We start from the raw sequence: 23,554 nt of genomic DNA on the forward strand, positions 1-23,554 counted from the left end.
AAGGAATTGAGCAGTGAAACAGTCTGCATTTCTTCCCTGCCCTAAGGACGAGTTGGTTTTTTTTTTTTTCACTCTCACACTGAAATCACTTTCTGAGGAAAGACGGTATGAAAAGGTACTGCGTGAGTAACTGCCACAGTAATTGTGGCTGTTAGGGATGTGGCATAAAAGTAGTGGCAGAGAGGAGTTTCCAGGTGCCACCAGCCCTTTTTAGTTGCAGATGCTCTAAGGCTTTTTTGTTCTAATTTTTGTGCAGGTATTTAGTGATGCAGAATAACAGTGATCAAGAGAATTAACATTGAGTCTTACTGTCTTACTCAAGATTTTTCCATTCATTTCTAGGAAAAATACACCCCAGAACACAATTCAGGAATATTTTTTCATAATCCTGGTCATAACCAAAAAAGAAGAAATTTGTGCTTGCTGATAATGTGTCTTTTATAGTTATCTGTGTAGCCTGATAATTGTCGCAGTGTGCAAGGATGCTTCTAGATTAAAATGGAGTTTCTGCAAGTTTGTGGCTCCTGAAATACTGCAGCAGATCCACTAGCTGAAAAGCCATCACTGATCCTAAATTAATTTCTCTGCTCATTTTGATGTTGACATTTGCAGTTCTGCTGTGTCTTCCCTGCCAGCTCTTGTCTTCCCCCTGCCTTTTTTGCAGGGGTGTAAAGCTCTTCCCACTCTTTGGAGAAAAACACTTTTCAGTGTGTGTAGAGCTATCCTGCCGTTTACTCACCTGGTAATCCCACATCTTAAATTTCTGAAGGCTGTTTAAAAGGAAAATGCAGAGCTTCTGCATTGCTGGAGTTGTAAAGCGGATGTTTTCTTCAGAGCACAAACCCTGTGCATTCCACATTGTTAACACAAACACATACACAATGTTACCTTCAGATCTCCTTCTAGGACTTTGTTTATCCTTGGTCTCTAAGGCATGGTGAAATTAAGTTCTGTGGAATATACTTACAACATGAAAGCAGATCTGGGCCTTTTCTACTTAGCAGTACAGAAAATGACTGAGATGATAAGAGCATAACTGGTAAATGTAGATGTTTGTAATAATACTGACTTGGGTTTGTCTCTTTAGATAAGTAGGGGTTGTTTCTGTTGTTTCAGGCACACTCCCCCTGTGTCTGTCTCAATACATACCAATACTGGATACTGATGGTTCAGCAGAGGACTGATTTGAGTGTGTAAAACCAATTTTTCATTACTCTCACTCAGATTGAAAAGGACATGAGAACTCCCAAGACCAGAAGTCTGTTCCATTCAGCCACTACCACCCATACTGACACATCAGTGTGTTCCTAGTGGCTCCTGCCCTGCTGGTAGAATGTTGTGTTGGAGAACTGGGACTTAGTTTGGGGTAGTGCTGTGGATAATATCTCTCTGCTCCTTCTCTGACTCTGTCAAAGGCAGAACCACTTTACAATTGTATATTTTTACTGTCAAGTGACTTATGTGTGTTCAATCTTATAAACAGAGATAGATAGTAAGATGCTTAAGAATTTTCTTCCTTGTATTTTTCCTCCTACATTCTTGAGCAGGGAAAGTTTTAGTTCTGTTTTAGGAAAAATAACATAAGAGAAGGCCCTAAAAGACAGGCAAGGTAGGTGGGGATGAGGAAGTTTGCAGGTGATACTTGAGCAAACTGAAGCAAGCTTTGCTGGTTTTATGTCTTGGTTTCTGCAAGAATGGATTTGGGAATGCTGTCACCTCTCCTGGCTTGTAACTTAAAGGGACTGCTTTTAGAATCTGAAGCTTTGTAAGGAAAGGATCCAGTTAATAGGACTTGATAAAAAAGTGAAGCCACACAGCCCTGTGTTAACCTGACTCAAGCCTTCATGTAATGGGTTTTCTCGCAGAAATGCTGCTCTCTGGTCCATTCCCAGCAGTGACAGACCAGGTGGGATGTGCTATTGCAGCTGAGCAGCTCCCTTGTGCTGTCCTAAGGCTGGAGAGGAGTCATGAGTAGCTTGGTGGGAATTTGCTCCCAGGCCTGAGGAGGTGGGGTGCAGTTCTTTGTGCAGGGTAAGGCAGCTGCTGAAGGCAGAACCTTTCACAGAGAGATGCTGATGTGCTTTGATGCTGAGTGCTTGGCCCACAGATTATAGAAACTCCTCTTGGAGGATTCTTGCCTGTAACTGATATGAACAAAGCCATTGTACTTCAAGTTTTGTTCTGCTTAATTGTACAGCCAAGTTCATAAAGTAGAAAGTTGAAGGAGGGGCTTGAGGGAGAGCTAAGCAAAGATGAGGTGTATTTCTAAATGCTTCTGCCTTGCCTAAGATGTTTCCTTGGCTGCTTCTGGCTGCATTGGTGGGAGGGCAGGCCCTGCTGGGCAATAGGAGTGACTGTTCTTTGGGAGTGCCAGCAGAAGCAGCCGTGAACAACCATTATGAAATAGCATCAGAAGATGGTTAATACCCTTTCTCTGTGGGTCTAAATATGCAGGAGGATGAGCTTTTAAAAAATGTCTGCCTGTGAAGGGCTGCAACGTGGACAGTTTCCTTTGATGTTTTTACAGGCTCTGTGAGAGAACCTGCGAGTAATGATTTTATATTTTGGAAGAGAAAGGCTGTGTTTCTCACCAGCATGAACACAGCATGCTGTGGTGCTGGGAGGGAGAGCTGAACATTTTGTATCAGTGGAGAAAGAGTGCCACAATACCTTTCTTGTTTTGCATTGCAGTACCTTATTTTTGGCTAGGTGGTTTGCAGGGAAGGATCCTGCTTTCTGTGAATGTAAAATCCTGAGTCTCTACTGCTTAGAGCAGTGGAGTGTATCTATTAGTGCATAATTAGGAGAATTACAGGAGTCAACAGGGTATGGTGGTATACTTGTTCAGGTGGAATTCAATATGAGTGGTAATTTAAAAAAAAAAGGGTCAAGTTTTACTTTGAGTTGTATGATGCATGAACTGTTCTTATAATTTAGGCTCCAGGTGAACTACTGAAATTACCTGCTGACTCTTCTCCCTCTCATGCTATTTTTTTTTAACTGTTCACTAATCTTAAAGGTGCATCCAGTCTCCTTCTGTAGTGCTGGGTGTTAAAGGTCTGTATTGCTGTCCTGTTTGTCACCATTCCGTTGTTTCGTACGTTAATCTGAAGTGGATAAAGACTTTGCAACATAGTTTTCAGTTTACTGGTGTGTGATTTTACCTGATCTCTTGAGTTGTTGCAGCTCGTGGCCTTTCCCTAGTGGTTTTTAATATCGTGTTCCTGATTATCCATTGCTTTTAGCTCCCTCTGAGTTCAGAAGTAAAAAATTCTGCATTTTAAGTGGACAATACAGAAAGTAGTATCTGAAAATTATTTGGTTGGAATAAAACAAAGTTATGCAAGGATTTTTTCCAATACTTTATACTTTTTTTCTGCAAAAGACATAGTTAACTTGGTTACTGTTAGTTTGCTTATTTATATAAATGAAACTTGTGACTGCTTACCACCGTGACTGTCACCCTTCCCAGGGTAGGAGTTCCTGCTGTGGGGAGACTAATTTTAAATAGACAAATCTTTACTGGAGCTCTACATAGATTGGAGAACTTCCTTCTTGGGTAGCAGAGATCGGGGAGGTTGGATGTTTGATGTCTGGGAGTACAGCTGAGCATGAGGGTGGTGCCTGTGCAGTTACTGGTACAACCTCACAGAGCAGGAAGTGAGACAGTAATAAAGTGCTGATAAAGGGGTTAAGGTTCAAGCTGTGCTCACAATCAACTCATAGACTGTAAAATGTTAGGACCTACTGTAATACTGATCATTTTACCTTTTAATTTTTCTTTCATTTTGAATGTTTGGAGGGGATGTAGTTTAATTTGCATTTTGCTGCGAAAAGGTAATAGGCCTGTAAGATAAGAATGGATGTTATTTTATATTTGCCATATGCCATGATACCATCACAGGTTCTTTTGGGTAATAGTGCTAAGCTTGTGGTATATTGAGATCTTAAATGGAATTCTGAGTTGTCCTCTCAAACTCCACCCTACTTCCTTCAGGTCAGGGAAGTAGAAGTAGGATCTGTAGTGTGGTTTTTGTATGTGATTCAGAATTCATTTAAATTGGAAAATACCTGTAATGCAGTGTGGTTTGACTGTGAGAACTTGGGAAATAGTGCTGTACTATCTGTTTGATTTGTGCAGAATACTATGCCAGTCAAATTTTCTTCTACAAATATATCTTCCTGAAAGCTCACTCTGGAGAAAACAATTCCCTTGCTGCATCTGTCTTTTGTGCACTCTTCTGTGCATCTCTATCTCCTGCAGCTCTCCCCAGTTAATTTTTGGACATCCTTTTCTCCAGTCCTGCATATCCTTCCATTAGCCCCAGTTTTCCAGCATACTACCCTACTAAAAAACCCCTTTATTTCAGTTCATAATTTCAAATGATAAATTGCAAGATGCTGTGTTTGGTTTTGATTTTTAGAGATCACTGTTGCAGTACATAGTGTGCACAGCAAATAGGTGGTCAGTGATTCCTCAATGGCAATATGCACACCTCTGGTGTGAGCACGGTGTTTCTAAAACAGTATCCAGAGGAAATAAGTGCCTGATTGCCCCTTTTGTAAGGGGCAGCAGTTTCTGTAGGTAATTACTGTCTCTTGTCTATACTGTGGGAGACTTTGCTGCCCTGGCATGAGGCAGGGGGTGTGGCTGGAGGAGACCCCTTCTCTGCCAGGGCACAGCTGCTGCTGTTGGCAGCAGAGTCCAGCAAAGCTGGCCAGAGGGATTCCCTGATTTGATATTTTGTTTTCCCCTTTCCCTTTGATACCAAACAATATCTTTACCGGAGACCAAAATTCATCGTACAGGTTGAACAGAAGAAAGCTGGTCTGACAATGAAAATTAAACCAAATTAATGTTGTTTGGTTTAATCAGATACAGGGACTCCTTTGATGCAAGAGAGAGGCAGGGAAGGTGAAAATCTTAACAGGTGGATCTGTTGTACCTTCCGTGCTGGTGGTTGTGTGCAGTGTTTAAGTCTGATGTACCTTGTAAGTTTGCTTATAATGGGGACTTACTTTGGACTGCCTACTGCAGCTAGGGTGGGGATTCCCAATCCTTCACACCTATGGTTAAGAGCAGTTTTTGTGGGAAAGCCCCATTGGGAGGTGGGTGGAGGGAGAAAAATGGGGGGGAAACGTGGTACATGCAATTTTGGAGAAAAGCTTATGGTCTGGGACTGTATAAATGACACCTTCTTTTGTTGTTTTCCTTGTTGCAGATGACTTGTTTAAGGTTCACAAACTTAAGCCAAATCTGAAGTGGCGACAGGCTTTTGACAACTACTTAAAAACAATGCCTCCTTATTACTTACTGGTATGTTCCTCTTCTCATTTCATCCTCCCGGGTATAATGGCTGGTGTGACCAGAGTCCTGTGCATCATACCTCTTCCTAGTAAATTTTTTTACGTAATTATGATGACATTTTTAGGTAGTAAACATTTTGCTTTGCAGAGGTATGTAGATTAGGTCAAACATTTTTAAGAAATAAATAAATTTGTAGAAATACTGAGTAATAGTAATTATGTTAAGATATTAAATGTATTTCCTCTTCATTAAATATTAAATGAGCTCTTATCAAAAGTACTTTAGATTGTTGAGGGAACCCAAATTTGGCATTATTTTTGTAACTCGATGAGGAAAATGCAGATTAGTTTGTTTATTAATGTGGGTGAACTGCTAGAACTTGGGAGGCTGGGCCAAATAAGGGGTGGGGGAGGCACTGTGTCACCTTTTACGTGTAGCTTGGACAATGCACCTCAATATGGACTTGCATCATCCCGGCTATTCTGGACCTGAGCCTTTGAGTGGAAATTGCCAGCGGCACCACGGTGTGTGGTGTCTTGGTGATGTGGCATAACGTCCATTGTGAGCTAGTTAGACACCAAACTCATGTCACATGTTATCTGAATAGACTTGAATTTTAGTGGCCAAAAGTGGAAAAGCTAGAGCACTAATCTGTGTGCCTTAGCTTCCTGTAATTGATCTTATAAATTTCTTTTTTAAATACTTATTCTCTTACTATTGTGTATTTTGTTTTCCTTATAGCCATTAAAGAAAGCCCTAAGGATGATGGGAGCTCCAAATCTGATATCAGATAATTTAGATTGTGGACTTAGTTACAGTGTTATCTCTTACCTTAAAAAACTCAGCCAACAGGTAGTATTGATAAAACCTTTGCAATTAGAAGTGCGTTGATTATTTAGTTTGTGGTAATCTGATTATAAAGCAGCTAATCCCTGTGGGAGTTCATATGGGTGTGCAGCATATATTATGATTGAAGATTGGTGAGCATTTCCACTGAAAATATGGATGAATCTAGTGTGGTTCTGTAGCCAGTGATTGTGCCTTCTGTAAGCAGTGGAGGGGAGTGCAATGAGGACCTCCTCAGCTATACTTCAAGTATCTGCTAGACTTTAAACTTCATAGAAAATTACTAATTGGATTTGTGGCTGCTCTTGCTGTTGTTCTTCACAGCTGAAGTCAGAGGCTTGCTCTCAGCCTCGTGTTTATTTCCATGTGTTCCTTGGCAGTGTGCATTTTCCAAAAAAATTCTGCCTTCTTGTCCATGGAGAATAAAATCATAGTTCAGGCTTTCTATTTGACCTTCCTGTTTCCATCAGGTCAAATCCATTCTATGTTTAAAGTGTGATCTGGTGGGAAATAGTCTTTTTATCTTTGTCGAAACTGCCATTCCAGGTGTAACTGCCTGGAAGCCCTTCTTCCTTAACATGAGGGGCTCTTAAAACAGTATTTTAATGTCTAGAAGTCAGCGAGGAACAAGTGCAGCCTTTAAAATTACAAAGAAAAAATCCTCCACCTTAAAGAATGCACAGAATATATCCCAAAGCCTCTGAATGACTGAGCATCTACTAGACTTAATAAAACTTCCTGTGGTATTTTGGTAACTTAATGATATGCAAATTCATATTATTTATCTGTACTGTGGAGTTGGAATGACTCGAGATGGCTGCTGTGGCTTTCACAGGCATTCTCAGCACATGGAACAGTTTGAATGTGTTGAATGCATTATAAGCTCCTGTATAGGGACAGGCAATTCCAGACTTCTGCTGTGCTCCCGCTGTCCTTAAATTCAGAGTTTCCCACAGATAATGAAGCAAATGGTGCAGAGGAGGAGATCTGGGGGAAGTGGGTTGCAATCACCGTGGGTTTGGGGGTTTTGGTTGGTTGGGGTTTTTTTCTGGAGGTATTGCAAGTGGGTGAAAAAAATAGTCTTACTTTGAATACAGTTAGAGCTTAATACAGTAAAATTCTCTGTAGCTATAATAAGAAATCTGTGCCCATTAGAGAAGTGATATGTTTTTAGAAACTTACTCATAAAGCAAAATTCTTTTACAACTTTTCTCCCTTATGTTGTTGCAAACATACAGGGCAACCCTTAGTACACAGGTTATTTAAAAAATAAACTGAAATTTTGTTACTGTACCTGAACAATACTGGTGTTTTAGATGCAACTTTACTGTAACTTAAGGCATCCTACATTCCATTATGTTTTTTCTTTCCCTTTAAAGATGATTCTTCAGAGACACAAAAGAGTCACAGTCTTGCAGCAAAAGCAGGGATTTTCACAGGCCTCCTACTGGCATATAAATTTAGATACACTGGCTAAATATTTTTCCAAATGCTAGCACGTTAGGATTTCTTTATGCTTGAGATCTAATCTATGTAATCCAGTATATCCCTGGGTAGGTAGTTGGGAACTAAATTTGTAGTTTTATTCTGCTAATGTACTGTGTGTTTCATACTGGAAATGTGCAATGCCTGCTGATTCTTTAACTCATGGTGTGATTCCATTTTAGACAAAAGTAGAATCGGAACGGATAATAGGTTCAGTGGGTAAGAAAGTTCCACAAGAAATTGGAATAAAAGTGAAAAATCACTCCAGTGGCCTCTCCTTGGTACACAGTAGGGACTTTAAGCAACTGCTGCAAGGGATCACTGGGGAATCTCCACTGAGACTGGCGGAAATGAATGTTAAAGAATTTGCTGGCTTCCACATAGGACTTTTAAACAAGGTAAACAGCACAGTAATCTTGCATGACTAAGCAGTTAATCTTATCTGTTTTAAATGGGTAACTTCTATGGACTTGGTGTAGAAGGAAGTACTTTACTGAACTGTGAAAAGTGCAGCGTAGACATAAACAGGGAGATGAGTAAATGCAATTTTTGCACTTGATTTTGCGACACTGTTTGAAAATCTCATGATAGTAAACAAAGATTACTGTGTTCTGAGTGCCAGTATTTGCAAAAGACAGCTAGTGTTGTTCATCCAGGAATTAACGTGCTTAGTCTTAATGGAGCTGAAATTTCAAACTAATGCTGAATAAGGTCTTGTTGAAAAGACAACCATTGAGCTTGCTGTATCCAGTTATGAAGCTCTGAAGTTACTTAAGGGTATTTTTTAATAGTTAACATTATTACAGTTCATAATGGAATTTCTCCATACATGAAAACTAATGGATTAACTGAAAGTTACTTGTTTTGTTATAAAACTAGGATTTGAAGCCACAGGCCTTCAGAAATGCATATGATATTCCTCGTCGCAGTCTTCTGGACCAGCTAACCAGAATGAGAACCAATCTTCTGAAAACACACAGGCTTATTTTGGGGCAGGATGAAGGTAAGGAGTTACAGTTCTTCATTAATAGGTTGGAGAGAGTACAGCTGGGTTTTTTTTTATTTCCTTGAATAATGTTTTTTGTCTTTGGTGTGGGAGCAGAGGTGGCCATTGCATCTCTTGCTGAGTCAGTCTCCTTCGCCTGGCTCTGAAGGGGAAGGAAGGACATTTTTGCCTTCTGTCATGCAAGATGTCATGCTTGGTCTGAATTTTAAAAATAAGTTTGATGGGAGAGCTTTCCCATTCACCAAGGTTTGTGTTCTGTGTAGTGATGGGGGCTTAAAGCAGGGAGGATCTCACTTTGCTGATGGTCTAAAGATGCAGTTGTCAGCATAGAGATCAAACCTACTTATTTTTCCTTTCTTCTTCTGCCAATTAAGCTCAGCTCTTGCCAGCCTTATTTCCACAGTTGTAGTCTTTAGCTCTTCCTCTGTAGTGAAAACAAAGTCATTTCTAGTTCTTAAATGCTAACACTTGCAATTGAAGGGTGTGAAGTTTGTATTGCCTTATTTTTAAGGTAGACTAAATGAAGAGCTCTTGTTCTGTTGCAGACTGCCTTCATAGTGTTCCTGTTGCTCAGATGGGAAATTACCAGGAATACCTGAAAATGATGCCTTCACCTCTTCGGGAGATTGACCCGGATCAACCAAAAAGACTTCACACCTTTGGCAATCCATTCAAACAGGATAAGAAGGTAGGAGGGGCTGTGCTCTCTGCTGTGTCTTTATATTTGACATGGCTCGAAATAATTTGTGGGTAGAATTTCTCCCCCACAATGACAATATATTGCTGACCTGTTCAGCCTTTTGTTGTGTGGGAAGGAGGGATGTCTTCCACATGGTCCTAGAGAAACATGTCCTGAATCGTGCTGGCTTACAGAGTGGCCCTGGGTTGTCTATGGTTACACTGGGTGTCTCTGTTCTGAGAGCTGTCAGGTCTTCTGAAAGCCATTTGAATTTGAGCACAGAGGGACTCAGTTCATCAGTGAATTAATGAAACAGATCCTATCCTGTACTATTATTTAAATTATTATATTTTTTTTCAGGGTATGATGATTGACGAAGCCGATGAATTTGTTGCTGGGCCTCAGAACAAGATCAAGCGTCCTGGAGAGCCCAACACTCCAGCATCACTGAAGAGGAGGAGGAGCATGTCCCCACTGCTGAGACGGCCACAGTCACCACCCGTGGTCACCAACCATGTGGGTGGGAAGGGGCCACCAGCTGCTCCTGGATCCCCCTCGTACCTAAACCTCAAAGGTGTGCCAGGAAATAAAGGTATATTAGCCTGTAGTGCAGCAGCTTGTTTGGTGGGAATATCTGGAGAGGAAGGGAAAAGGATCCTTCAGCATGTGCCTGTCCTTCGGTGTTAGGTAGGAATGAGTTTCTTTTGTTGGCCCAGATAAACAGGCTGCTGCTAGAGCTAATGAAATCTGAAATTAAAAAAAAACAATCTAGAGGTAGAAAGTGTCTCAGCTCAGCTTTTAGTTCTTGTTTGTGTATTCTGTGGAGAAGGAAAGTTAAAATATGGTTGTGTTCATTTCCCAAAAATACTAATTTTCATACCCACCTGCTGCAGCAAATGAAGTCAGAAGAAAACTTGGTTAGCTGGATTTGGGGGAGAGAAGAAAAATATTGGTTTACTTAGGAGTCATAACATTGAAATAGGAATACAGAAAATGGTGACTTGGTGATAGTGATACGAGATGGTAACAGCCCAAAGGGATGTATTCCCTTGATCACATCCAAAGTTGAATAGCAGTGCTGGAACACTATCCAGCACTGCCAAATTCACTGCACATCACTTCAAACCAAAACGATACCAAACTATTTCTTTTTGGGTTTTTTGATACTTCACTTATACCATTAGTAAGATATGTGTTCTTCATTTGTAGATACCAATAACAGTGTTGTCCAAGATGGCAATGGAGAGAAGAAAGCAGAAAACTGTCAGTCACTGGAAAAACAAATTGATGGCTTATCTGTGCAAATGGCTCCTGCTGTTTCAACTGCTGTGGGAGAGGATGAAATGCTACCCAATGACTTAGACTCTCTACCTGTTGAATTCAATTGTTTGAGTGAAGATGGGTTGGATCATAAACCTGGTACCAATGCACTTGTTCGAGGGCCTCTAAATTACAGCGTGAGTGGAGATGACCAAAAACGGGCCGTGGAATCTACGTCTGAATCTGTGCCAAATTCCTTTAAAATAACACCCACCATGCTGGAGGGAAGCAATGCTGACATCAAAATCAAAGTGATGAAAGAGGTTCGCAAACCTGGAAGAAGTAAGTTGTTTGGGTTTATTTATTTTATCAGTATATTATATGTGGTGTTAGAGAGAAGAGTTATTCCTTGAAGTAAGGAACTATTTTCAGAACACACTTAGCTCTGGATTTTGAGTAACTTCTGATTGCTCTCATGTAAGCAATGGAGGGGCAAAGAAAAGGAAGACATGTTGGGCAGGTGAGTTGAAGTTTAGATTTGTGCTTGAGAGGTTGAGTGCCAAGCCACCCTGGTTGCCCTCAAAGACACCTTAACTGGTATAAGAGGTGCCCTGTGAAAGCACCTTTAGATGTTTTGTGTTTGTTATCAGTGGTCTAAAGACTGTCTTACACTTTGCTGCTCCTTCTGTATCTGTAGTGTACTTGTTGCTCTGTGTCCATCAAAACTTCCTTTGCAGAGCAAAGGCATATCTCTTGTAAGGATGCATCTTGGAGTGTGTTTGAAAAGGAATATTAACAGCTAATAGCAAAGTGAAGTTTTTTTTTATTTTGTGAGACTGTAATTAGTGATGGAACACCATTGCAAACTCTTTAAGACTTACAAAGACTAAAAATGACTTTTTTCTGTTTTCCTGTAAGATTGGGTAACCTTACAAAATCTAAAATATTGTGGAAAAAGTATCTTACCACTTCAGCTTTTATTACATGTTTTGGCTGTACTTTTATACAGGATCAAAACCAAAACACTAACCTGAAAGTTAATGTCTTGTGCTGTAGGATTTGCCACAGTAACTTATTTTTCCAATTTTTATTAAATGGCAGCTGTCCCTAATGTGGTCTGTGTCTGAGTGACTAATTTCTACAAACTAAACTGCTGGATATTTTTCTAATACATTCTCAAGTGCCAGTAATTAGTATAATGGAGTGTTCTTAACTCTTCTGCTTTTCTCATCCTGTGTTGCTTGTGGCACACTGAGGCTGTTGAGAGGTGAAGCCTTTTTTACACTGCATCTGTAATTTATTTTTAAACAGTTTTAAAACTTCTTACTTGGGGATGTGTTTGCTTTCTGTTTTGCAAAGTGGGCTCATCTAATTTTATACCAAATTCACGACTGGTAAATGGTGGTGTAGAGTAAAACAGTGCTGTGTTCAGTGTGAGTCACCTGCCTTGCTGCAGAGTTCAGGCAGTCATCGAAGAAAGAAGCTAAACAGTAGTGGGTGTGGGTTAACTATGTACATCTGTCCACAGTTCTGACCATTTATCCTCTCTGTGCCTGCTGCATCGCTCTGAGCAGGCTCTTGGTCACAGCACCATAAATGCCTTTATACTGGATTCAGATGTGGAAATGTTGAAACAATGCTATTATTTAAATTGTTTTTAATTTAATGTGTCCACTTTATTCTTTTGCAATGGACATATTTATCTTGTACCACTGAGATAGTGATGTTGTGCTCACAGTAAGGATTGATTATTTGTCCTTCTAGAGAACTAATCCTGACCTCTGCTTGCAGAAACAATGGCTCTGGGCCAAATCAGGGCTTGGTGACCCTGTGCATATTAACTGCTAATGCTGGCACTGTGGTCATGGAGGTGGGAGGCTTCTCTACCTAGCCTCCATTTTCTGAGGATAAATGTTCCTAGCTGCTGCTCTCGAAGAAAACCTTATTCTTTGATACCACATTTGAATTACCTGATCATCAGTATCACTTCAAATCACTCTGTCACCTCTGTTCTCTGCATAATGCTTATGTGGGAGTTTTTCTGCCTTAGGTGTTTTATCATACACAGGCAAGTGAAACTGGGCTTTGGGTTTCCTTTTGGCTGTTAAGCTTTAGTGAAATTGCATTTGCAAGATTGATTTTTAATACATGGTTTGGATTTTTATCTCTTTTTAGATTATGAAAAAATATTCTCTCTTCTCGAGGAGGTGCAAGGACCTATGGAAATTCAGAAGTATTTCATTGAATTTGCTATCAAGGAAGCAGCCAGGTTTGTATAGATATAAGTGACTCAGAGTCATAAATTAAATATTAATTTAGGTCATGGTAGTAAATCATAAACTTTTCCAGTACTATTATTTTCTGTTTTGACATATTATTATAGTTGTTTTAGTGGTCAAAATACTGTTATGTTTTTGTGGAGTGTAAATAGTCTTTACTTAAAATTTAAATGTGAATTACAGAGATGGGTTGATACTGAAGACCAGCCGAAAATTTGGGTGGGTTGGGGAAGGGTGACTGTATTAAATTAAATTAAATTTTCTAGCCATTCTAATGCCAGAAATAAAAGAAAACTCCTCCATACTGGAAACAGAGAGCCTCTGGTATTACGATTTGTCATGGATGAATAGTCTTTTAAGTTGTTCAGCTGTGTTTTTGGCAGAAAAAAATTAAATTACTCTCCCTCTCTTCTGTAGGTTTAAAAAACGAGTCTTAATACAACACTTAGAGAGAATACTAGAGGAACTAGATTTCACCAGCCCACCCAACAGAGTTAATCATGTCAACAGTAGATAATAATGTACCAGCCAGACGAATGCGGACCAGGAATGAGCTTGCTGTGCCACAGAAGAGTGGAAGAGGATGTAGCTGCTGCCCTCACCATCTTGGCAGTCAAGTGATTTTACTGTCACAGTCTGAGAAGAAGCAGTGGAGCTTTAACTTTAAGAACCTGATTCGGCAGAAGCTGGGCTATAACCTTAAGGATTTGCTATGAAAGGTGTGGCTTTCTCCTGTGGAGGGTGCTGTTTGCTCAACAGGCGGAAGAAAATAACCATTGCTGCCCCTCCTGCAGGTGATGAGAATTTACTCATTTGAACGCTGTCATTAGACATTTACGTGCTATAGGCAGCAGGTTGCACTAAAATGGGGCACTGTCAAATGCACACACTTGTCTGCATCGTGGAGAGAGCCCGTGTGTTCCCAAAAAAACCCTCCCAGAAACACCTGCACTGGTAAAAATTGCATGTTGCCACCACAGAGACAAGGGTCTTGTTCCCAAGAACTGCTAGCCATGCCTTTAAACTTGAGATTCAGTGTAGATTGAGAGTAAAGAAACTGCTATTGTGTTAATGAAAGCTAAAGACAGCCCTGTGACTGTTACCACCCGATGGTCACTAAACAATCTACCTCAGACTCTCTTCTGTTTTGTCTGCAGACATTATGAAAGTGCACCTGAGGCTTCCCAGGTCCCCGACTTCAGTTCTCTTTCATCCTGTGAGGAGGACGGAGATTCTTCAGGTGGCCTTGGCACACGCTGTGCTTTGGAAGCACTAAAAGGAAACGCTTTTAAAAACGTGTATTTTAATGTTCATACAAAAGAGATTATTTTGAACAGTATTGTTACCAGATCACTAATTTGATATTTTAACTGTATAAATTTTTTGGAACATATGTATATATAAAATAAACCATTTTATTAATTTTTAAGAAGTGCTAATCTGAGGAGTCTGTAGTGGGCAGCACTGAGTTCCTGCAGTTGTCTGTTACCAACAGACTGATAATATTTTTGTAAAACTAGCTGAACCTGGTCTTGCACACCCTCACACAAAGCTTGTGGTGATAGTTGCTGAATGTAGTTGTACCTGGAGTACCTGCCCAGGTGTCACTCAGCTCGGCCTCTGTGGGGTGCACATTTTTATTCAGGTTTAAGGGCACTAAGTTCCAGTTTACCAAACCCTCAGTTACCTGAGCTGGTATCCCCTCCTCCATTCCTCTTAACTGTTTTTTTCCAAAGGTGATTTATATATCACAAAACATACAAAGAAGACTGAAGCACCTGCATGTAATTATTATTATTTTCTTTATACCAATAATATGCCAGTAGCAAGTGGCTCTTTGGATAAGTGTGTGGTTTCAGTTGTTCGCGCGTAACATCCTCTGATCCTCTGACAGCTTTCTTTAGAAGACAGGTTGAAGTTGTGCTTGTGTTATTTTGTGCTCTTGACCTCGTATGGCAAATATTCCATGGATTCTGGTTGACTTGCCAGGCAGGGAAACAGATTTTCGTGGTGAGCTTGTACTTCTCTGTTCCTGCTGGTATTTTTAGTGCTAGCCAGCCTGTGAGGCATCTTTTCCATCCACTCCGAAGCAGTGGCATTGACTCCTTGGAAGATGCAGTTTGACCATTGGGATTACAGCAGTGAAATTCAAGAAGGAAATGAAATTCAAGAAGGAAATGAAATCCAGTGACAGCAAATCTGTCACAGTGTATATGAATGAAGTGACATAGGAGAAGGCATTACTATCGATGTGCCCTCATTCTTCTCTTAGAAGTAACTTTTATTCGTCTGTACAAGTTGAACGTTTTTTAAAAAAAAACCCACAGAAATACCTTGGAATGACACAAAGGGGGATTTACTCCTTCAAAATTTTACATGGAAGCTGTTTGTATGCATGATGGATCTCCCATTCCTAATGTTGGACTCTAAAGGGATTTTATTTGCAGAGGGTCGGATATACTATGCATACCTCATCATAAAATGCCCTGGTTACATGCATCAAGTTGCATGTAATATGCTATTTTTGAAATAGTAGGTGGTAAGAGGAGACAGCTTTCTTCCATATAGTTAATGGCTGTTTAATTTTCATTCCTGATTCCAGAGGCACTTGCTTGATCATAGCGTGTCTGAGCAGGGGCTGAATTTTTAACTAGTGACCTCGTTAGTATGTAAACCTGCTCTTTGGGTGTGATGCAGTTGGCTGCCAAATCAGCTACAGGAAGCTGGTGTGTTTCATTCACATGTTTGGAATCTTATGCCTCAGAAGCTACAAAATATCCCATTCAAGTACAAACAGTGAGAATTTTTCTTTATGTCGCTGTCATTTTATCTGAATAAATTGAATTTGGGTCAGAATATTAAAAGAGAAGAAACCATATATATGTTTATATAGTGAACTGGATGTGAGTCTTTCATAAGGAGGAAGGAAGATGTACCATCCTCAGGGGTTGTGTCAGTGCAGAGATGAAGAAAAAGAAACAACAGTTACTGATCCAGGAGCACAGTCCTGAATTCCACATGGAGCTCAATGTGAACATGGTTCACTTAGGAAGCAGAAAGTGCTCCAGAGCCGGGTTAAGGAGGATCTTAGCAGAGCAAATTCACTGTAAGACAGACCAAAGTGCTGGATGTGGGTGGAACATGCCTTGGACAAACACAGCCCCAAGCTGTGCTGGGCTGCAGGGACAGCCAGGAGGGGTCACGCTGGTGTCAGGCCTTGCCTTTCCTGGTACAGACCATGACCCAGCAGCTACAGCTGCCTTACAGGGCCTGTCTGGTCTGTACAACAGCCCCTGCACAGGAGTGTTCCTCAGGAGACAGGACAACTCCATGATACATACAGGAATTGGAAGCTGTTTGTGCTCTCCTCGAACTTACGTTTTTGAGCTCTTGCCTAAGGTTGAAGTAATGTGCCACATTTAAACTGGAATGTTGGGAACTAGGGGAAAAATTACAGCTCTGTGTCTCCTATAAGGAGCATTGTTTAACAATCAAGATTAACAAATTTAGTGCTTGCCTTCCTGTTGTGGGTAGAAAGGCTGTGTGGTGCTTTGGAGTCTGGATACCTGGATATATTCTGCTGCTTCCATTTTCTGACCCTCTCTTAACTAGGCCTCATTGCATGTTATCTTTATTATTTCCTATATAAACATCAAGGAGTTTTTCTCCTAAGCTAAGTGCATTTGTCAAGTGTATTCTTGCCCAGGTTTAACCAGCATCAGAAAGTGATTGTTGTCTTCCAAAATAACAGCTGTGGAGGCTGTTACTGTGCTGTGCTTGACTTTGCTGTGGTCAAGCAATTGTATGTCTCCCTTTGTAGGAAACTAAAAATACCCCCCAAACCCCACTTTTGTTCTTTATTTTTCTTCTAATAGTTTTCTCCAGGTTCTACCTCTAAACTGGCTGGCTGAAATGGCAGCAGTGTAGGGTATTGAGTTTGTTTGAGTTTGTTCTGTTCTTTAAAATCTACTGAGGAACTTCTGATGGAAAAATACAAGAGGAAATGCATTGCCTAACAGAAACAAACTTAAAAATAACTACAAAGCTCAACTACAGTGCTTCATACTAGGAACATGGCAGCATCACACCTTAAGCAAATGGACTCAAGAGCGCTTGTCTTGAAGAATGTGCAACCTATTTAAGCTGAAAACAGGGCCAAAGACACTTCAAGTCTGGCAGAAAGGAGGTTTGGCAGAGATCTGAAGAAAGGATGTTAAGTCAGAGGATTTAAAAGGAGCTGCTGCTTTCAGGTTTGGAAAAACAAGTTGAAGTCTGTCTGAAGTGGAAAGAGAAGAAACTGGAGAAGGATAATGCCTTGGGATTTAGCAACAATCTTGTGGCGTGCAGGACTTGTTAAGCTGTATTCTAAATCTGAATCTTGTGATCATTTTGAGGAGGGCAGACTAAACAAAAAATGCTGGACTTTCCTGAACTTCTCCATTCCATTTCAGCTGCAACCCAGCGCGTTGTTTCATCCGTGAAAGTAGACTGCTAGCTTGGCTTTATCCACTGGTGGTTTTCTTCTCTCATTCTGTGTTGTGTTTGTTGCTGTTGTTGTCTCTTGGTATTGGCTAAACCAGCGTGGCAGGGGAACCCTGAGCTGGGAGTTCAGGCAGGAGTTGTGGGAAGAGTCAGTGGGAAAAGCAGCCATTGCTTGTGCGCTGTGAAGGTGGTTCAGTGAGATGCTTCTCGGGTCTGGTAGCACCAGTCTGGTACCTTGAACAGCTGATTCCTGAGTGTTCAGAAGAAGAATGTGCCAAGGAAGGAGTTAAACTGTTGTACAGCCTCGTGGTAAATGCACTGGAGGGTATTTCCATAGGCAGTGGAAGCCAGATGGCTTTGCCAGGAATGGGGACTTCTGGTACCATGTAAGGAAAACAGTGTCACCCCAAAGCAGGAGTTGGGAAGCTCTCAAAACAACTGCATATTTAAGATTTTGAGCTTGGGCTGAAACTCTCAAACAATTTATGGTGAATTCCAAAAGAATAGTTTGGCTTGGGAAAGGCAGTGAAATGGAAACCTCTGATCAGAGTTTTACTGGAGATCTGTTTTTTTGGAGAGCTTGGGGAAGTTTTATCTTCACATCTGCAATGGGAATTTCACAGCTAATTCCTAGTCCTGGATCAGCTCCAACTGCAGTGGAAGTAGCTGGATCCTTGGCAATTATATATGCTTGCTGTCATGTCAGTCACTGTCACTCCTCTAATGCAGACAGTCTTGCATAATGTCCCTTAAAACATTGGACAACTCTGGCAATTTGCTGTATCCCAGTGCTCCACTCACCACTGCTGAGCAGCCTGGCAGGAGGGACAGAGCTATTTAGGAATCATCCTCATGGTGTGTGCCTGTTTGAAAAATACAGCCCTGCAGGATGGTGAACAGGAGGAGAGGGTTATAAAGCACTTCAGTAGTTAAAAGGGCAAAGCATTTTTTATGTGGTCAGCCTGTTTCCTGTCATTTTCTCCAAACTTTATTTGTAAATGTTTAATATGTAGAATGTATCAGAGAGGTTCAGCCTTTTGTAAAGGATGGGTTTGGGAGACTTCCCCTCTTGCTTCATCTTGCAGCTGTGACCCATGTGCTTGTGCAGAGGTAGAGAAGGATGCTGGGCTGTGCTTGGGTTTTCCACAGGCAGGGACTCTGCTCTGGAACCATCCCAGGTCTTGAATGTGTGACAAGAGGCAGCTGGAGCTGAATTTTTGCTGGATTTGTGGAAATGCACTTACTGTTTCTTGAGGTGGTGTTGTCAGTGTGAGCAGTTACTGTCTGGGCAGGAGCCTGTCAGTGTGTTTGGGGTTCCATCATGGGCAGCCAGAGGTCTCTGATCAGCACACGCTGCTGTAGTAGCTGTCTGATCTCTTGGCAGTGGGTGCCTCAGGGCTTGAGGGTGCTCTCCTAAGTAGGACAGAAATAAAAATGAGCCCTCTTCCCCAAGATTGCAAAGTGATTAAAAAAAAAGGCATTTTGCTGATTGCGGATGATTATAATGCAGCTGCTCAACAGTGACATCCCAGCCATGGAAAAATAGCATTGGTTCTTTGAGCTGTTTTCCAGTCTGTGCAGCATATTAAAACCCTTCATGCACAGCTGGCACATTTAACTTTGATTATGTTGTTGAAGTGACTGATCTGAGAGCAGCCTGGATCCCAGTTGCTTGCAGAATTTGAAAATAAGGTTGTTCCAATTCATATGCAGTTGGTTATTTTGGAAGAGAGACAAACTATCTCGAGCACTTTTAGGACTGCTAATTAAAGTCCTGTGGCTCTCCTCTGAGAGAGTCTTTAGAGATGGATGGAGGGACTTACCCAAGGTCATATAGTGTGTCACTAGCAAAGATTATTATAAAACCTGTGCCCTAATTTGGTCTTGTAAACTTGAATTATTTCCCTGGTGTGGACAATCCCACCACAATCCCACCCAACACACTAACTGCTGGGCTCTTGTGTGTGTCAGTGGGCTCCTTCCTCCCTGAGCTCTTCCACCTGCCAGCCTGGGTCTAGCATGCGAGCAGCATGGGATGGGGACAGGACAGGCTCCCTGTGGCTTCCCTATGGCTTCCACACAGAGGTGGCTGAAGGAGGTGCCTTTTGCTGGAAGTGTGCTTGTAAAGCTGGAAAAAAGCAGGAGCTTGGAAAGAGGGAGATAGGAGTGATGTAGAGAAGCTGCCCAAGCCTGTGGGCACTGGTGGTGGTGCTGCCTCTTTAAAAAGAGTTCTGGCTTCTGATCCAGGCTGCTCCAGTGCCTTTCCTTTCCCAGTGTATTTTGAAATTGCACTGGCATCCCTGGATTCAGGGCTCCTCCCTCTGCGCTCAGAGAACAGACAGAGCTTAGAAGCCACTCTCCAAAATGATTGTTAGTGGAAAAGGGAGACAGGTAGGAGACTCGGGAGTTCTGGAAGAAGCTGCTTTAGGTGAATCACATCCAGCAAATCCTCCCGTGGGAGTGTTGTCAGAGAACAGGAACACCAGTGTGCAGTGGCAGCGTTTGGCTTGCTGGGGGCTGGATGTGGGCAGGACGTGCTGGGGCTCGGTGCTGGTGAGGGATTAGGGAAGAATCTCACCAAGCTGCTGCTGCCGAGCCCCTGCAGCTCCAGCAGGTGAAACCGGGTCAGACCCACTCCTGGGAACGGGCTGTGAATTCCCTGCAGGAAAGGCAGTTGCTGGTGAGTCACGGCCCAGGCTATGATGGGAAGTGGATAATAGGGTGAATGATGCCTTTTCTCACACAACAGGGCCCCAGGGAGGTTCTGACCTCATGGGGCAGCCAAAAGCTGGTTTTTGTCAGGGTTCTGGGTGGCCAAACCCTGCGTTCCTGCAGATGTGAGCACAGCAGGCTCTCCTTCCTGGGGTCTGCCTTGCACCCCTGGACTCAGAGTGCCCGCTCTGCTGAGGCAAGTGGGGGCTGTGAAAGCAAGGAGAGGAGAAGGGACAGCTCTTGTCATGATGGGAAACCAGTAAGAGGTTGAAAACACCTGTGAAAGCCTTGCCCTGTTCATCCTTGGGCATGGACACGTGGGTGGGGAGCTCCTCTGAAGGGTGGAGACTTGCACCAAGGTTATATCTCTGGGAGGCTGGTTGTGTGCTCAGCACGAGGCTGGTTGTGTGCTCAACACGAGGCTGGTGGCAGTGCCTTGTGAGGGGTATTGTGATGCTGGTGGACTCTGCTCTGTCTGAAGCTGATCTGATGTGACTCACCCCTTAGTGCTCCTGTTTTAACTTGCACACTGGCTGATCTCTGCAGAGTGTCCCATTGCTTGGCTCCCCAGAACGTGCTGGGGTTGAGCCCTCACTTCTGCCTTTTCAAGCTCTGCAGTTGCTACCCGAGCACAAGAAGCAAAGGCAGAGAGGAGAGTGCCTTGCAGGCCTCCCCTGCCCAGTGCCCACATCGTGCTGTGCTGGGAGACATCTCAGCCTGTCTATTAACAAGGTTGTCCTCCCTGGCCAACCCAGGGCATCAGCGTGGCCGTACTTGCAGACCTGGGTTTGTTAACCGGTCCTGTTGCACCCTGTAGGATATGTGTGTCCCTTCCACAGGAGGTAAATGTGGACCTCACTCTGCTGTGGCTTTTCCTTTGTGATCTGAAGCTGCCATATTCACACAGGTGTGGAAGGAGCAGATGGCTCCTGCTTCAGAGTAATAGTGGTGACTTTGACATTGAAATGGCACCGCTTTCTCCAGGATGCCTCAGCAGAGATCTGTGTGTGACCAGAGCCTGCAAATCAGAGCAGGGGGGTGGCCTTGGGGAAGGAGGGGGCGTTATTTGGCCCCCTCTCTCCCCTCCATGTGCTTTGTGTTGTGCTGGGGAGGTGGTGTCTTACTGTGGGGTTGGGGGATCAACCCAAGCCTGTGGGTGCCTCAGGGGCTCTGGAAGTAGTCCAGGGAATGACAGCTTGGTGTGGATGTGGGGAAGAGAAGCCTCTCTTTGGGGCATCTCCCAGACTAGCTGCTCCGAGACTCCTTTGGGATACAAGTGTCTTCTGTACACTTCTGTGTCCAGAATGGGGGAATAAATTACCGTGTGCACAGGATGTTCCTCCTGCACCCTGCACTGCAGCAGAGACCTCCTGGGGCAGGGACAGGGGATGATGGAGTAGCCTGGGGCTCTGAGGACGTCAGCACTGGCCTTCCATGTCTGGCCCTGAACAGCTCTGAAATACCCAGCACAAATACCTTGGGGGAGGAGGGGGAGTTTTTCTCTTTCCCTGCTTTTTCTTTTTTTTGGCCTTTTTTTGGCCTTTTTTTTTTCTTAAATCCAAAGTGAAGTGCCCCTGCAGCACCACATGCCTCTGGCAGATCCCAGGGAAACTGGTTCAGCCAGCACCAGTCTGGGCAGGGAGGGCACTGTCAGCGCTGGGTGCTCTGCCTGGCAGCGAGGGTTCCACTGGGATATGAACTGGGAATAAAGAGCCACATCTGTCTGTGTGGGGGCCTGTGGGTTCCCCAGGACCATTGGCATAGGACAAGCCACTGGTTTGATAATCAAAATGTCACCTTTTAATTTATTTTTTCCCTCCCTCTCCCTTCCTATTAAAATGGCCTGGGAAGCCGTGACACTGCACAGCCTGGGCTCCTGCCAAGGAGCCCTGGGGCTCGTGTTCCTGCTTGTGCTGCCAGGCTCCAGCTGCATCGCTGCTCCGTGAACTCCCGTTTCTTGGCTGGAAAAAGGATTAAGTTAGCAGGACAGGAAAATTAATTAGCTGCCATTTTAAGGATGTAGCTTTCATCGCAGTCTGAAGTGTTTTGAAATGACATTGTGTCACTGAGACCAACCTGGGGCTGATTAAAAGGCTTTTACCTGCCGGAATACCAGATTTATTTCCGCCGGGGTTCTGGCCCTGGTGATTATGGCTTCAAGGTGAACCTCAAGGCCAAATCCAAGGAGTGTTTTGCCTTTGCTGTTAGTGCCAGCCGTGGAAAGCTGGTACCAAAGTTTTTTCTGCTTGTTTAACATTCAAAATAGCCTTGCTTTGCCCTTCCCCTCCACAGGCAGGCTGCCAGCTCTGCACAGCAGTGCCTGGGACAGCAGGGAACTGCAGAGTGAGCTGCAGCTTCCCTGCCCTGCTGGGTGACTTCCCACAGGGAGCTCGGGGGCAGCGCTGTGGCCCCGGATGCTGCAGGATGAAGCTCAGCCTTCCTGGATGGTCTGGTGGAAAATGGCTGCCTTTTGGGGCAGGTGATCCCAAAAGGGAGCAGAAATGGTGGGGAAAGGGGGGGCTGTGTCCAGATGGAGGATGTCCATACAGCTAATGTCCTCACTGAAGGTGTCAGAGACACTGAAGGGCAGCTCTGCTGCAGTGTGGTGATGGGCGAGGGAACCTGGAGCATGGGAAGTGAGTGATAAGGAAGCCAAAAACAGTTAGAAAGTCATCACCATTCCCTGCTTTCTCCAGGGTGGGTGGGTGCTCCAGAGCAGTGGAAATGGGGTGTTATCCACTTTGACCCAGCTCTGGGCAGCAGTGGGGAGAGGGCACAGGGGCAGGGCTGGGTCTCAGGAAGCAGCGATGGCTCCAGTGCTCCATCTCTGCCGACGTGTGGAGGGGCCGCACGAAGCTCCTCCACAGCTGTCAGATGTGTGACCAGGAGTGATTTCCACACACAGTGCTGCAGTTCAGCCCTCACTGACTCTCTAGGAAAACAGCTTTCTGCCAGCTGCACTTCCAGCCTGGCCTCTCCGACACAAACCATGGGCCTTGTCCTCTTGTCTGCAAGGGCCTAAACAACTCCCTCCCTCCTCAGATTTAAGCAAACAAAAATGCCCCACTGAGATCTCACTGGAGTAGTAGAAAAATCCAGCAAAATTAATGCAGATTAAACCTGCTACTTCAGCTACGAATGGAAATTACCAGCACATATTTTTTTTTAGTATTTAATGTAGTAGAAATATCATGGCCTGTAGCCAAAGCCATCACGTGGTGGCTGTAAGTGTGCTCTGGGTGAGGCTGAAACTATTCTGTCTAATCCAAGAAGCTCTTGGCTGAACTTTTGCTTTACTTTTGAAGAAGAAAAGCTCTTCTGTGAAGAACCACACACTGCAAGGTAAGCACGAGATGGGTTTGGGAGTTGGTTAAGGTGCCCCTTCTTGAAACACTGTTGGTGTTTTACACCCTCATATTCTGTGCTGAACGTGGAGCTGCAGCAGTGTAGAAAGGAGATGAAGGGTGAGTCTGCTGCTCTCTGTGGTGCAATCCTGG

At 43.3% G+C, this 23,554-nt stretch overlaps 1 protein-coding gene across 6 annotated transcripts in view; it reads left to right on the plus strand.

Annotated features, from left to right (window-relative positions):
• LOC127469542 (integrator complex subunit 6-like) overlaps nt 1–14,295 on the plus strand; it is a 40,714-nt gene extending 26,419 nt beyond the window's left edge. The window contains exons 10-19 of one of the 6 annotated variants that reach the window (XR_007904007.1): nt 5,223–5,317; nt 6,050–6,160; nt 7,822–8,037; nt 8,519–8,642; nt 9,191–9,333; nt 9,685–9,916; nt 10,534–10,926; nt 12,760–12,853; nt 13,281–13,657; nt 14,021–14,295. Coding sequence is in view for 3 of the 6 variants with exons in the window: in XM_051784018.1 (XP_051639978.1) it covers nt 5,223–5,317; nt 6,050–6,160; nt 7,822–8,037; nt 8,519–8,642; nt 9,191–9,333; nt 9,685–9,916; nt 10,534–10,926; nt 12,760–12,853; nt 13,281–13,380 (1,508 nt within the window). In the remaining 3 variants the exon portion in view is untranslated. Of the gene's footprint in view, nt 1–5,222; nt 5,318–6,049; nt 6,161–7,821; nt 8,038–8,518; nt 8,643–9,190; nt 9,334–9,684; nt 9,917–10,533; nt 10,927–12,759; nt 12,854–13,280 lie in introns of those variants that run through there. The other 5 variants (XR_007904008.1, XM_051784018.1, XM_051784026.1 and 2 more) reach the window with 5 other exon arrangements.
• The last annotated feature ends 9,259 nt before the right edge of the window (nt 14,296–23,554 follow it).

Source organism: Manacus candei, unplaced genomic scaffold (assembly GCF_025592945.1).
Source record: "Manacus candei isolate 608988 ecotype Guabito, Panama unplaced genomic scaffold, ASM2559294v1 h1tg000003l, whole genome shotgun sequence".
NCBI lineage: Eukaryota > Metazoa > Chordata > Aves > Passeriformes > Pipridae > Manacus > Manacus candei.